The following is a 15384-nucleotide window of genomic DNA, read 5'->3' as shown; positions in this document are numbered from 1 at the left end:
TTGAACATTACTCAAAATATTTTAATGTACATGCTGTAGCCACATTAAAGAAGAGGAAAAAACATCTTACAGAGATGAAAGACGCCAAAGGATGTGATTTCATCATGCCAGAAGCTGTATGTTTCAGAGTGACTGAAGCCAATAGCATCAAAATGCTCTTTTTCTGGTGTATGAAAACCAGATCAAGAGGCATGGAAAGGGAAGAGCAAACATGCATTTAACTGACAGATTAGGCTGTTCTGATCCACCAGGTAAAGACGCAGTCCTGTGGTTTTTAGGGTTTTTAAACAGGTATAAATTTGGTATAAAGAGTACTTTGAACAGTTTTACTCATACATACCTAGTGGGCTGGAATAGCTGTGCTATGTTGGGTATTTACAGAGAATGATGGAGAACATGTCAATATGCATGAAACCCCTACCACATACAGTGGGTTTGAGTCACACACCAGTGAATGTCAGCCAAGGCGAGTGTGGTACCCGGCTCTGTCACAAGGTGGAAGTTGAGCAGCCTGTGACAGCCCTGTCTGTGCTCACAGGGATACCTGCAGTGAGCCCAGCTCCATTTCAGCCCTGCCTGCCCCTGGGTGGGACCAAGGGCACTACCCTCCTGCCAAAACCAGCCTCTCAGCTCCCCCATTTCTCTCAAGCCCTTAAAGAAGGTAAGGCCAAGATTCAGCTGATGAACCAATACTCCTGAGTGCCACTGGCCACAAAGAGACATTGATTACTTTCCAAACTACTTATTACAATCAGTGGATATTTTGATAATAGAGGTTAAGCCAAATCTAGGGAAGATCCATAAGCATAGCTGGCTTCTAGGCTAACACTAACAGGAATTTAGACAAGGGCCATGTGTGGACCTTACTACCCAGTTGTCCCTTTGCCAGAGTTGTTGGCAAAGCTCCATTCCTTAATCACTGACAGATTTGTCTCCCTCACCAGACTCAGAAGTGTCAATAGAAGGGAACAGCTGCTTGCCTGGAGACGAGGACTTACTCTGAGCAGTTGTACTCAGTTTAGCAAAACTGTCTCTTTTCATTCCACTGTCATCCAGTTAAACCACCCTCTTCTCAGCGGGCTCCTCACCAATTTTCCAACAGGCCATTGATCCCAGATGCTGTCATAACTCAGGCCTGAGGACAACTAAGGTCAGAGCACTGCTCATAGAAATACCTAATGCCACTGGAGGATCCCACGCCATACATGCTGAACAGCCTCTGCTGTTCCATACTTACCAAAAGCCAGTGAGATTCAGGAGGATGAAAGTAACATTGAGGAAGTTGCATGACAGCAAAATACTGTACAGCAAAAAATGAAAGCTAGTATCTTCTGTGTTCTCCCTAACTAGTAAAAACAAGGTAGTGTGACAACTACTTTGGAGAAAAGAAGGCAGCAAACAGCACAGGGAGATGGAGTAGACATCCTCAGAAGAAATAAAAAGGAAGAAAACATAGGCCTAAGTGACCAGAATGACTTTGCAACACAGGGCTTGTTATCCTTGCCTAGCAGAAAACCTGTTGTGGGAGCAAGCTGCCTGGCAGGCAGTGACAGCCTGCCCTGCCAGCCCATGGGATTTCTCAGTAGCTCAGGCAGTCCCTTGGGATTGCCCCCTTGCCAGGGAGTTCACTCAGCACCCTACATAGGGGAGCTGCACACACCAGGGCCCTCTTTTCTCCTCCCAGGTTTGGTGAAACTGTATTACCCTTCCACCAGTGAGCTTTAGGGGGACTCCCTTCCAAGTGAGGGTGTTACCAGTGCTAATGGAACTGCGCTAAAAAAACCAGAAGGGAGCATCCCCCGCTCTCTCCCCTGGCGAAGCAGTTGCAGAGCAGCAAAGGCTGTCACAGACCCTGCCAGAAGGGACATGAATGAGCACTGCTACTCTGTCAGCATGGTCCTTTGTGCAGAGCCCAGCTCATTAGAGAGAATCACACTAAAGCATCCGAGCACATGGCCATTTCAGACACGTGCAGGGTGCACTGTAATGGCCAGGTACCCGACACTGCTTAGCTGTCATCCAACTGTTTGCACAGACTCTAAAAGAACAAAAATTTTGAGAAACAGACATCCATCCATGCATTTAATCAGCTACTAAAGTAGCAAGTTAGAGCAGGGTACCCTATGAACATTTTTTAAGCTCTTAAAAAGGAAAAAAAATTAATCTCTTCTACTTAAGTACAATGCCTTCTTAACGCATGATGTGCAGGAAGAGACAATGTGTCAAGACCTACAAACACAACAGACATTCTGAGCAAGACTTGTAAGAAGCCCACTCTCAGTACAAAAAAGTACCAAGTGCTGGACCAAATCTCCCCCCAAGAAGGTGACAGTGTTCTATTTACAAGAAAATACTGCTTCAGTTAAAAATGCTAAAAACCATTCTCTTGAGTTCATATAAAAATAATTATGTCTATGTATGCACACACATATTTACATACATTTATGGCTTTCAGTGCTTCAACCTTCTCCAATAAATGAGGAAATATAAATAAATACTCCATTACTGCTTTTTCTCCTCCTCAGGTTTTTCAGCCTCTGCTTCTGCAACTGATAAGCTGCCACTACCGTATTTTTTTACTCGGGTTTCTACTCTGGCAAGTCTCTGTTTCACCTTTTGTTGAGATGCAGTGTATTCTGCCATGAGCCTTGCAAACCTAGTCTGCAGCGTATCCAGAGCTACTTCAAGTCGTCCTATTTTTTCTTCCAAGTCTTTTGGGTCAGCTCCCGCTTTTGCTGCCTCCTCATCTATTAAATTGTCTTTCATCAGAATTTGACGTCCTTTCTCTTCCAGAGCCTTTTTGGCTTCTGGATATTCTGTGAGGGCTTCCATTAAATCATCCTTAGACAAGCAGAACAAATCAGAATAACCAATACTCCTAATGTTGGCTGTCCTCCTGTTGCCAGATTTGCTACCTTTGATGTTTAGGATGCTGATTTCACCAAAGTAGCTGCCATCGCTTAGGACTACAAATTGGGTTATGCCATCATCCGCCACCACAGCCAATTTTCCCTCTTTAATAATGTACATTTCTCTTCCAATATCTCCTTTTTTGCAAATGTAGTCACCAGGACTGAAGACCGTAGGTTTCAGTTTCAGCACCAGCTCAATGAGAAGTCCAGCTTCACAATCCTGGAATATACGCACTTTCCTCAGCGTGTCCAAATGGACGTTGATGGCAATTTCAGCCTTCAACTTGTCAGGCAGATTTTTGAGAACTTCCTTCTCATCTACCGTTTTCTTGTTGGTCCAGAGGTAATCAAACCACTTAATAACCCTGGCTTCCAAATCCTTAGTCACCTTTCGGAACTGCATGTACTGTTTAATGGAATCCACTTTGGCCTGGAACTCTGCCCTGGAAGCATTCATGTTGGAAATCATGGAGCCGACGTTCCCGACAATGGTGGCAAAGATGAGCACGCCCACCAGGAAGTCGATGACCACAAAGAGATACTCCTCATCCTTCACCGGGGGCGGTGTCTCCCCGATAGTCGTCAGCGTGAGCGTTGACCAGTACAGACTGTAAATGTACTTCCTGGACAGGCGCGCGTACTCCGGCACGGACACGTTGGGATACACCCAGGTGTCGGTTCCGAACCCGATCACCTTCGATATCGCAAAGTATATGCAGGCGTTCCAGTGGATGATGATGAGAATGTACAACACCAGATTGCCAATGCGGAACATGTTTGGATAATTTGTCCTGGTCTCGGTACGGTCAAAAAACTCAAAGAGCCGAGCAATCCTCAGCAGGCGGTTAAACCGGAGCTCGGGGTAGTTCAAACCAAGCTTGAAATATGCCAGGTCTGTTGGCACAAGAGACAGCACGTCCAGTTTGAACTGCACAGTTTTGGTATAATGTTCTCGTAACTTCTTCTCATCCTGAACTAGCAAGCCTTGTTCAAGGAAGCCTTCAGAGAATAAAAAGATTTTACATTAGAGTAAAAATACCATCAACAGTAGTGAGTAACTTAACATTTCAGGCCTAAGAATGTTACAATTTGTACTGTTATGCCTACAGATATTGAGGTCATTTAATTGCATATTTAAATATTTCAATCAAGTTTCAAAGCTGATATATAATGACTAAGAACAATGACTCTATTTTCACCACAGTGCTCCCTGAGGCTTTCTACTCTTTCCTGCGACAGCTGTATCTTTTTCTTTTAAGTATCTTTGCAAAAAAAAGAGGGATATTCAAGTGTCTAATTTTTCATGAATCATTGGCATGAGTCATAACTAAAGTTAAGCAAGTGTATATAAAATAGGAGTGGAATATTTTAAAATAAATACCAAGAATAAGTTGGCATAATAGATTGTTGGAAACCTTTTCCAAACAATATAGATACCCTTGAGATAAAGAAATGCAGTCACCCCCCTCCCTAAGTCATGCTTTTCTTCTTGTGTCCAGTGTTAAAACTGACGTGATTTTCCTTGGTTTGCACTTTGCGTTTCTAGTGAGAGAGCTGCTAAGCAGACTTTCACACATCAAAATTTCTTCATTCCAAAGACTTTGAAAAGTATTAGATTTTAAAAATTTGCAAATAGATATAAACTGCAGTGAGAGACAAAGAGTACAGCTCTTTTGTGCCTCTGAGGGCATTAAAAATGTTCCACAAGGAACAGCCTATATAATTGATAGGTATCAAATACTTGCTGCAATTGGAGATATCCAACTGTCAGCCCATTGGGCCACTCAGGAGAAAATGTCCACTGAGGAAAAAGCAAAACATTCCTGGTGTATCCTGGATTATCACATTTTACTAACCCCTTAGCAATCTACAAGGCACCTACAGCTTTCTCAGGGAAGCCTCTCCTGAGGAACACCAAGCTGTATTTCTTTGTGCCCTACACAGCACGGTATTTCTGGAATGTGTGGTTCATCTGAAAATGCCACATCTATTTGTGTGTATCTGGCTTTGGATCTGCAAACTGACAGCAATTACGAATGGAAGTAGTTCCTGTGCCATGCATGTGCTGCCTCCCAGAAGACTGCTGAAAAAGCTGGTCAAATATGCCCTTTGGTTGTACAACTAAACAGAAAAGCTGGCCAGACTGATCAATTTCTGATACACAGTTATGAAAAATAACTTTGAAAACACCTTCCTCCTGAAAGGAGATAAAACCTCTTGGCTTTTTGCTCCCTTATGGAACTGGTCTTACAGTAAAATCTTCTGAAAGCATTAGAACACAGGGTATGCTAAACACAACCAGCTGCTGAGACATGAATCTTTTCTGTTTCACAGTGCACAGTCACCAAACAGGTGAAATGCAGTCCAACTGGCCCTGCAGCTAGACAGAAATGCACCATGGAGAAGCTGCTGATCAGAGTAGTCGTGAGGCTACTAGATGTCAGTTCCAAGGCAGACCCTGCCCTCAGACAGCAGAAAGTCTCACTCTCCCCCAAAGGCTTCCAGGACCTCCATCCCCAGCACAGATGGACCTTGTGGACTCACATGAAAAGGCAGCAGGCAAAGGCAGAGCCAGGAGGAACTGTTAAGAGAGCTGACAAAGATTCTGCCACCTAAAAGAAGCAACTTCTTTCTTGGAGTGCCTGGAACTACAGCAGACACCTGCACTGAAGCATTTGGGAGACAGCTCCAGCAATTCTGCAGTTGCAAGCCAGGCCTGAAAATTCAAATTGCAGTCAGGCTTTAACAGCCATATAATTATTATCAGGACAGCCCATGGAAATTTATAACTCGCTTTGCCTGGACATGCCTAATTTCTGCTCTGTTCTTTCCCATTACATTAACAGATGTAACTGCAGAAGGTAAATTTAGTTGGCACAGTAGACATTTTAACTACATAAAGAAGATGAACACCCCTCCCCATCCTGCCCCAAATACAACACTCTTGTGATTTTGGCTGGTACCTGAAACTGACTTTCCTGTTGAACAAGGTACTTGCTAAGTTTAAGAATTTGGCTTGCCATGGGTTGTGTGCTTCCCACATGACAGCATTTTTAGCCCATCTTGTAGTTACGTTTACAACTTCTCATAGGCCATAATTAACATCAAGCTGTCAGCACAACTTAAAATAAATAAATAGATAAAAATGGATAAGATGTTAAAATGAAAGATCTAAAATTACTCTCATTTTTAAATGATCAGTGTTGTTTTGGACCCTTTCAAGGGACATTTTGAAGCTGTGTCTGTACCAGTGAAGAGAATGAGACAGGAGATGTCTTCTGGCCCAAGACCAGCTACTATGACAGCTTCTATTCACATGTAAGTTCTTCCAGGCCCTTCCAAAAACACCACGATGAACAACACCCAACCCCTGCTGTCCTCCTAGCTGTCCCCAGACACTGGGTGCTCTCTGGCATGGACCAAAGTGCAGCACCAAAGTGCATCAAGGACTATTCAGTAACTTGGTGACATGGATCACTGAATGCCATTGCTTAGGCCTATATTATGACCTTGCTCAGTTTAAAACAGATACCACTTTAAGGCTGGAATCGCAGCCGGCTGGATTACAGAAACAAGGACAAGAAGCTGAAGAGAACCACTTCACACATAGCATGGCACAGTCCTCATAAATCCTCTGGGTTTACACTTCCTCCAGGAAGGCAGGACCTAAGCAGGGGTTCCTGGGTTAACCCTGTAGCATCACCAGGCAGTGGGAACCTGCCAGGACCTCGCAGAGCTGCAGGAAGCACAGATGGTGGCAGATGGTGGCAGAGGGGCTACACTGCCTGTTCCAGGCATAGGAGCACAGACAGAAGGCTGGGACAGGTGCCAGGTCTTGATCTTGACCAACTCAATAACCACTTCTGACCAGGATGCTGCATAGCTTGGTTAAGGAAATAGCACTTGTGGGGTGCAGCTGGTTTCCTGCCCCAAGTGCCCTATTGTCCCTTCCCCACACAGCCTGTTACAGTGGCTATGCACTCAGCATCTGGCACGCCTATTACTGACAGAACTGAATTTAGAGACAAGTGAAGAGCAAGTGTTGGAATGTATGGCCTTAGAAAATCCAAGCTGATCAGACACTTCATCTTCCAAAAGCCTCCACTGTTGCACTCTGACAGGCTATTACAGTGGTCATACCCCACAGGGGAATTTTGTTTCCAGCCTTTAAATACATGCAGTATTAGAAACCAAATCCCAGAAAGACTCACCTGTTCTGAACCTGACGAACATGTCAATAACATAGATAATATCAGAGAGATAATCCAAGAACAGCCATATTTTAACATGGTCCATTTGTAGCTCATCAAAGCAGGCTCTAAATAAACAAAAATTTAAAAAATAATTAGGCCAACTGCATAAGCAGAGTACTTGCATTACATGCCCTAGCAGCATGTTAGTGCACATTTCTGCTCCAGAAATATTACAGCATATCTCCATCTGCAGACATCTGCATACTAGAGCTGTGTCCAAACAGACACCAGGATCTTTCAGAATTCAAAGGTGTTCTGGACAGGAATAAAACTCAAACACATAAATGCCCCACTTATGGAGGATTACACATACCCCTCCAAGTAAAAGTGCACGAGATTTCATGGGATACATATCTCCATGAAGATAATTCCCAAATAAAAGATTTGTTTCTCAGTGGCAAGCAATCCTCATCTCTCCCTACCATCTTACACAGTGTAAGGAAACCATTTCTACAGCCCTCCATCACTTTCACTGAAACTGATTTCTACATTCTACCATGGAAAAGAAATACTTGAGTTATATCCTCCTGCTCTTCGAGCATCCAAAAGATGTATTATATGAATTTAAGATGCCCCATCCACCACTGCCCACATCCCTCCTTTCTGTTCTCTCCTGGGTGGTGGGAAGCCCTCATCCCTGGCAGTGCCCTGGGATGCAGTGGCCAGGACACAGCTCAGCCGGCAGGTGGCACACAAAGGCCACACCAGCGCTCATGAGGACACTCACTCCAAGTTACATCCACCTGCTTTTAGACAAAAAGGAGAAAAAAAAGAAGAAACATTGGCAATCTATTCCCAGTGGTAGGCATATCATACATCCCTAAGGGTGTATGAACTGTAAACCTTCTAGGTAAGTCATTCAAAAGATACTGCAGGGAGATAAGAGGGTGATTTACATAGGAAACATAATGATTGAAATGTAAAATTGTTATTAACTTAAATCCATACCTGCACACTAGCATACACCAGTTATAGAATACAGGTGCTGCAATTACAGTCAGCCAGTTGTAGTACAGATTGCTTGAAGGATCTATCACAAAGACCTCCTTTTTCTGCCTGGAAAGTAAAACATGCAGATTTACACTGGAAATGTAAGCAAGCAACCTGCTGGATTTCCCTCTTCTTGGGGCTGCTCATTTCACCATGAACTCACAGCTGCCCAAGAAGAGAAAGTATCCATGCAGGCAGTGCAGATGAGATACCAGGCATCCCATCTGACAAGCTCTACTTTTTTGTTTGACCCAGCTTTGGAAAAAGTAAGTAAGAGTGGAAAGAAAAACACAGACATTCATATCTCCCTGGATGAAACCCACAGCCTTCTGTATTAAGCCCCACACTGAAAAAAACCCCTTAATTGTTAAATGTCTCTTATTATCACTCAGATTAGAAGGTTACATTTCATGCATTTCTTTTGCAGGTTGATTATTGATTTTCAGCAAATTCTCTTATGGAAATGACTGTATAAGCATGCATTTGAACAAGTAAAACATGTATGTATTCAAATAAATGTCTGTACAAGTAAGAAACTCTGTGTGCATATGCACATACAGTGTGTGTGACTAGAGCTGAAACATGTCTTTGTGTAAGGCAAATTTAAAACATTCACAGTCCTGGCCCCTTAGGCCTCACAACAAGGAAGTGATGCTAAAGGAAGCATACAGGCCTGGAATGTAAAGATTTGAATGTAAAGATTTGAAGAACAGCATGGCTAATAGCGCAGGGTATGCTCAGAAGTGCCCACCACCAGCATGAGAAAGGTTGATATGGAACAGAGAGCAATCAGGCTTGTAATCAGAGGAAATCAGTGGATTTGAGGTCCACAGCTGCAAAATTAATTCAGCAGCAGAACTGTGATCTGTGGACTGTATAATAGTGTGCAGAATATGTGGCAAGGCAATGCTTGAATATGTATTTGTGGGACTTTTCCTAATCTCCAAGAATGCAAATATATTAAAATATAATGATAATTTATTTCAAATCTGTGTGTATTTCTGGCATTGCCATTGCTGTCAGCTGAATACCCAGGCAATGTGAGTAAAGGAAGCAGCTTTAATCTAAAATGTATTTATTTACCTTACTATCTTCACTACTGGTTTTGAACCATTTCTTCTAGGAAACTGATCACCACCTCAAAACTGAAATGTGACCATGAAATATGGTCCTTATACATCAGAGTATACTACCTTGTAGACATTAAAACATTAATTTGCTTTGAGAAAATGTCTTAAAACACTCTTGGCTACTGCAAAGCTCACACTTTCACTGCACAGTAATTAAAGACAAAAGAGAGTGTTTAGAACAAAGGCTTTGTAATTGGGAAAAAAAAATTAAAAGCTTTGATTAATAAAGATCTTGGGATCAATCAGATTCCATTTGGAACACCCTCATGTCTATGTAGCAGGTGCCACCATATACATACATATAAACCTACAATACATTGCTGTAACATACTCCTTAACTGTCAAATGCACTCAAATGCATTCTTTTTTTATCTGGCATCATCATTACTTTTAATCCCTGGTAATAGTAAATTGAAGTATATTTGGGTCATCTTTAGGGGAACAAAGCAAGAGCAGGATCCATTTCTGTCAAAAGCATTCGACTTATCTCATTTTGTTGCAGAAATACACCATCTCCTAACCAACAGAAGCAAATTTTAGTTCTTACTAGCAATGAACTGCACTGTATTAAGTAATTAAATAACTAGTCAGTGAAATAAGTAAACTTATTAGCAAATCTTTAATTTTCTTCATATAAGATATTTCTACATGGTAAGATGAACCAGACTTTTGGTTCATCTTCTCTGAATCATTATGGAAATTCTGGAACAATGAAAAGTCTGCAGCTCTGCAAAGCAGGCTGCTGTCCTAAAGTGTTGTCATAATTGAAAAGTGATCTTCAGTTCAAAGTGACCACAGGTAGCTCAATTCCCTTTTACTGATGTAGGCAGCTGTTTCTAAAAGACCTAAACAGAGGTCTTTAAGATACAACTTTGCTGAGCAATTGAAACCTTCCCAAAGAGGAAAATGTATTAAAGATTTGACAGGCTAAGAATCTGCAGTCTACGGAACAATTGTAACATTATAATGAATGCTATACCATGTTTTGTAATGTAAGAGACGTGCTACGATCACACATTCATTCTTCATACTTACTCTTCCTTTTTTTTATCATCTTTTTTGTCATCTTTTTTGTCATCTTTCTTTTCCTCTTTTTTCTCCTCTTTTTTCTCCTCTTTCTTTTCCTCTTTTTTCTCCTCTTTAACCTCTTTCTTTTCTTCCTTTTTGCTGTACAACATAATGCAAGGCTTAGCAGTATTACCAATACTGAGCAGTTAAGGGAGAGGGTGGAGGTTTGGGAAACTATTCTAAACTCCAGACAGAATAGGACAGGGATCCAACTGGAAAAAAGGGTTCTCAGGCTGAGGCCTCTCACCCTTGACACCACCACACCATCACATCAGGTAACCAGCTGGCTGATTCTCTGCATTAGTCACCCACACCTTCTTGACCTTTTCAGACATCAGTGTACCAGGCTGATTTTAAGTAAATGCTTTCAGTTTGATTGACCCTTAAGAACCCAGGCACTTAAAAAGAAACATATCAAATGATGACAGAATGTGAAATGGCTTAACAAACTGTCAGCGTTCTTTGCACAGCTAAAACCTCAACGTGACTGTCTGAAGCTTTTGTAGTAATTATAAAAAATCAGGATGAATCTCCTCTCATGGTTCTATAAAACCAGAAAAAAGTCTATTAATTAACTGCCTCTGGATGTGAATTGTCCCATTCTTAGGTTTGTCTGAACATAAGAGTTCTGAAATATGTTAACTTAGGCAGACAGGCCCACAAATACTTTTCAAACCTACAGGAAGTTAACATCTTTCACAAGATTCTGACAATACTTAAAGCTAGATTTGCTACATGCCTTGGTCATCAATCATGTAATGTGTTGTGAAGATTGGTGCTCACTTGCACAAGCAGAAAATCCATGATCCGAGATCTCCTTCTTTTTTATTTGAACATTTCTAGTCCTTGAAGCAGAAAATGTCCCCCCCCAGAGAGAAAAGCCTAAGAGTGTTCCTCACTACAGTGTATGTGGATCACAGAACTCCCCACACATAATGTCTGGTTTGAATGAAAGCCATGGATTCCTGCTCCCATGGGAGCTCTGTTTTCTCCTCTGAACTGCCAAGGCTGGTTCTGAGTCTCCCTTTGCATGGGTGTCAAGAAAGGACAAATTATTTTAATGAGAGCAACACCCCACAGCAAGGACAGAGTATGCAACAGTGCTGCTTACAGGACTAGTGCTTTCTGTGCACACCTGCTCATACTGCTCAGACAGAAAGGTCTGTGCTGTGAATGGCAGTCACATCTAGGAAAGTGCTTGATACAGGGAGAAAGAAGTGCTCCAAAGGAGATGACAGCCACCAATTTTAAGATAGTAGCAGCTTTCACCAATCAGCAATGAGCACCTGTTCCAGTCCTTACACTTAGACTTTCCACAGTGATGCACCACTACAGTGTACTTTGGAAAAGCCAAGACTCATTTGCTAAAAAAATGCCAAGATCCCACACTCTGCCACATCCAGGGAAATACCTACCAAGCTGACCAACACCACTGACACCTTCAAAATTACACAGTAAAAGGGAGCAGAACTGGAGGGGAAAAGAACCTTTGGCTTGACTGATCTTCTATTTCTACTTGCATCTCAAATCAAAGAAAGAGTTTTTCATTTACCAAAGATGATTCCTACACAGCAGTGGGAACTGCTTCTCAAGAATTTATTTCTCTGGACTGACTGTCCAGAACTTTACCTCTTCATTTTCCAATCTACCTTTTAACCTTTTTAAACCTACCTGTTTAAAAAACACGTCAGGAATTCACTTGAGATTACCATGCATGGTGTCTGACCTAGAGGGAAATGCACAGTTGCTGTTGTTAGCATTAATGTAGATCCTCAATACTTCAAGTGCCTGGCATTCTTACCAGAAAGGAAGAACTACTAGTAAGCAAAATTTTCAAAGGGTAGGGCTGCCTTGTGCATTTGCGGATCCTGTTATAAAGGGAAAAGTAGGCTGAGATTGAGAATCAGCCAAAAAGTCTCAGTGGTGGTGAACTTTGGAGGGAGTATTTTGACAATTACAACTCCCTCCTATATTTGTGTTTTATTTTTTAAAAAGTGAAAAAACTTTATTTCACAGAGCATCTAATGCCAACACTTATTTTTCTCTGGCCTGAGATCTCCTACAAACTCATCTGTCAACTACAGGTACCTTTTGTAAATTAGTTTCTTCCATTCATGTTGCCTCTGTTGTTTTCTGTTGTGGTAACTCCCAATTTATCATACTCACATCTACTTGCAGTCTGACTGGAAATTGCTCAGTGGAAAAGGTTGGCCATAATCAAAGACTTGAAAGCATCATGTACAGTTCCCCAAGACATGGCACACTTAGCTCTTTAATATAATGAAAAGTCCACATTTCTTTTACTTTACCAGTAACACTGAGCAAACTGAAATCCAGTAACCAATAAAACAGTTTGTGTCTGTCCTCTTTGACCCCAACACAGCAGAATCCATGCTCTTTTTTAAGCTGTGTGCGGCTTTAGACTTAGAAATCTACTTCATCAGCCCTTCTAAAAACACTGTCATAGTCTTTGAATGACTCAAATGTTTGCATTTCTCATCTGTCAAGTACTTTGCAAATCAAGTATGTTTCAGACTGTTGGACAGGTAGACAGACAGGTCTTGTCTTCATTTAAAAACAATGAAACAGTGAAAGGATGAAAGTTCTGCCCAAGGTACCTGAGTCACTGTCAGAAACAGAGTAAGGCAGAAGTGTTTCTGTCCTAACCAGTCCTTTGGGCTCCATCTAGCAGGCTTGGCTCCAAGCTTATAGCACTTCTTTTGTATCAGTCTAAATAAAACCCTGCATATTTCTGTCACTGTTCACTGAACACAGATTTTCCTTTTGAATAAAAACTACGCAAACCAAACCAAAAAGTTGCATCAGGAAGATCTCTTGTTCAGCTATGTGCACAAAGGTTTTGCAGCATCATTTAAAATGTATGGTTTACACTTGCCTATGATAGAATTATTTGGAGAAAAAAAAAATCCAAGAGTTTTCTAGAAGTATTTCTGACACAATCAAAAGATGTACTGATTAGTTTTAAATTTTTTGTTTTCATCTAGAAAGCAATGAAAAAAACCTACTATCATTATGCATGAGAACATATCTGCTGCTGGATACTAAAGAGCAGATATGTCTTCAGATTGCTGTGATCTAAGACAAGCAACAAACATTGATGTTGGGTAATTTTAAATTACAGGAGCTCTTCACATTGTTTAATAAATTTCTCTTTGGTGTAACACTGTGAAATAGCTTGTCAATTATATGAAATAAACTCAAAAGGACAGCTTCTGTCAGACACTCTGTGGCAATACCAGCCTTATTGCTTATTATGGTGCCTGTCACTCTCTCTAAGACAACAGTACCTGCTGAACTGAAACACACACTTTTAAAAGATGGACATATAAATTGGTTTTGGTGCCCTCATCAGTATCTACTTCTCATTTGACAAATTTTTGGGACACTTGATTTGCAAAAAGGTACCAGTGTGTTAAAAGAGGAAAACCACTATTAGAAAATTTACACATGAATCTCATTTAAAAACTGAAAAATGAATGCATCAATTGGTAATGCAGTAAAATCAGCCAGCTGAACTACAGAAGGTAGGGACTAAATGCTTAGTCAAATTCACTCCTCGAGAGGAAGGGGTAACTTCAGACAAAAAGAAGTTCACAGGGAGCACAAAGGATGCTTTTCATACTAAGAAAACTGGACCTTTCTCAATAATAAAACTATACTCGTAGGAAAGGCTTAGCAAGAACTAAGGAGTTTATACTACAAATGTTACTAGGCTGGATAGGGGAAAAGAGAAGGTGCTGGTAGCAGAAAGGTCTTTGGAGTTAACAGTATACTTACTCTTCATTAGTGTTGTTGCTGAAGTTGACATTGAACCTGGCCAAGGGCCAGTGACTGCAAGCAAGTTAAATAAAACACATTAAAGAGTGTCAGTAAAGGCTGCTGGTGTTTCACGCACGTGTTTGCCGACACGACAGACGGACTCACGAGCTTCTCACATAGGCACTGATAAGATTAGCAAGGTCAATTTTGACTGCTGTGATAAGCCCCTTTGCATAACTGCTTCAAGGCACCAGTTCCTTTCAGTCATGTGCCTGGCATACACATTTGTGACCACATCTGATGTCTGAAGCCTGTTCTTAGGCGTATTAGTGCATGGCAAGATGCACCGCACTATTTTTAGTCCTGTACTCACTGGGCTACTATTTTAAACTTTCTCCAATCCTTTCAAGTCCTCTTCACAGATGCAGTGTCAAGGCCTGTGGATAAGTAATGAGCATACCTACCCATTGCTGCAGAAGTAAGCCTTCATGATCCAACAACTGAGAGTTACTGTCCACCAGCATAAAACTGAGAAGGCAAGGATGGGTGCCCACAAATTAATTTCCAATAGCTTTGTGCAGAGGTTTGTTGGCCTATGATCAATGTTGTTCTCTCTAATTACTTCCCATCTGCAGATGCTACTGATCCAGACACCTGAGAAATCAGGCAACAGTCTGGCTAATTCAATAAAATGTGCTCTTGAGATAAGTTTTTAAGAAGCAGATCAAGTGAAGATAATAAGGCTGTGCTGGACTACAACAAATCAAAGTAACCTGTGTAATGCACAGATATTCAAAGGTTTTTGCTTTAATCTGAATTGCTTACTGAGATTTTTGAAACTAATTTGCTTACCTACCAGTCTTTAATTATGCAAAAAAAATATAGGAGTCTCTGTTTCAAAGCCTAACGCCAAACAGAAAGTCAGCTTTTGTCTTGGGATTTCATTTTCCCATTTTAGCTGGAGTTAAATTTAAAACACTGTATTGTACATTTATAGAGTAATAAGTCATCACGTCAAAGAACTGTAAACACATAAAGGTTTCTCTTTTGTTTTACTGGAAAAAAATTAAGACTGAACCTGCCTTCCATACCAAAGACCACGTATGTGCTAATAAGCAAAGTCAGCATCCAAACGATTTTGTCATTTCTGCATCAGAAGCTTTCTGTAATGTTATCAGATGGACTTCTGAATAGATATAACAAAGCAATTACACATTTTGCACAAATGCTTCTTTAGAGTTTCCTAACACT

The 15384-nt window shown here is 41.2% G+C and overlaps 1 protein-coding gene across 4 annotated transcripts in view; it reads right to left on the bottom strand.

Annotated features, from left to right (window-relative positions):
• CNGA3 (cyclic nucleotide gated channel subunit alpha 3) overlaps window positions 1–15384 on the bottom strand; it is a 31788-nt gene continuing 16404 nt past the window's right edge. For 2 of the 4 annotated variants that reach the window (XM_054627918.2, XM_077173453.1), the window contains 3 exons: window positions 8114–8221; window positions 7124–7230; window positions 1–3911 (listed from right to left, as the gene is read on the bottom strand). In XM_054627918.2, the coding sequence (XP_054483893.2) occupies window positions 2503–3911; window positions 7124–7230; window positions 8114–8221 (1624 nt within the window). In that variant the 3' untranslated portion in view covers window positions 1–2502. Of the gene's footprint in view, window positions 3912–7123; window positions 7231–8113; window positions 8222–10320; window positions 10453–14151; window positions 14206–15384 lie in introns of all 4 variants that reach the window. The other 2 variants (XM_054627917.2, XM_077173451.1) reach the window with 2 other exon arrangements.

The sequence above is a fragment of the Agelaius phoeniceus genome, chromosome 2, assembly GCF_051311805.1.
Source record: "Agelaius phoeniceus isolate bAgePho1 chromosome 2, bAgePho1.hap1, whole genome shotgun sequence".
In the NCBI taxonomy this organism is placed as follows: domain Eukaryota; kingdom Metazoa; phylum Chordata; class Aves; order Passeriformes; family Icteridae; genus Agelaius; species Agelaius phoeniceus.
Note: the sequence above shows the minus strand (reverse complement) of the source record. Positions and strands in the feature narration are given on the sequence as shown.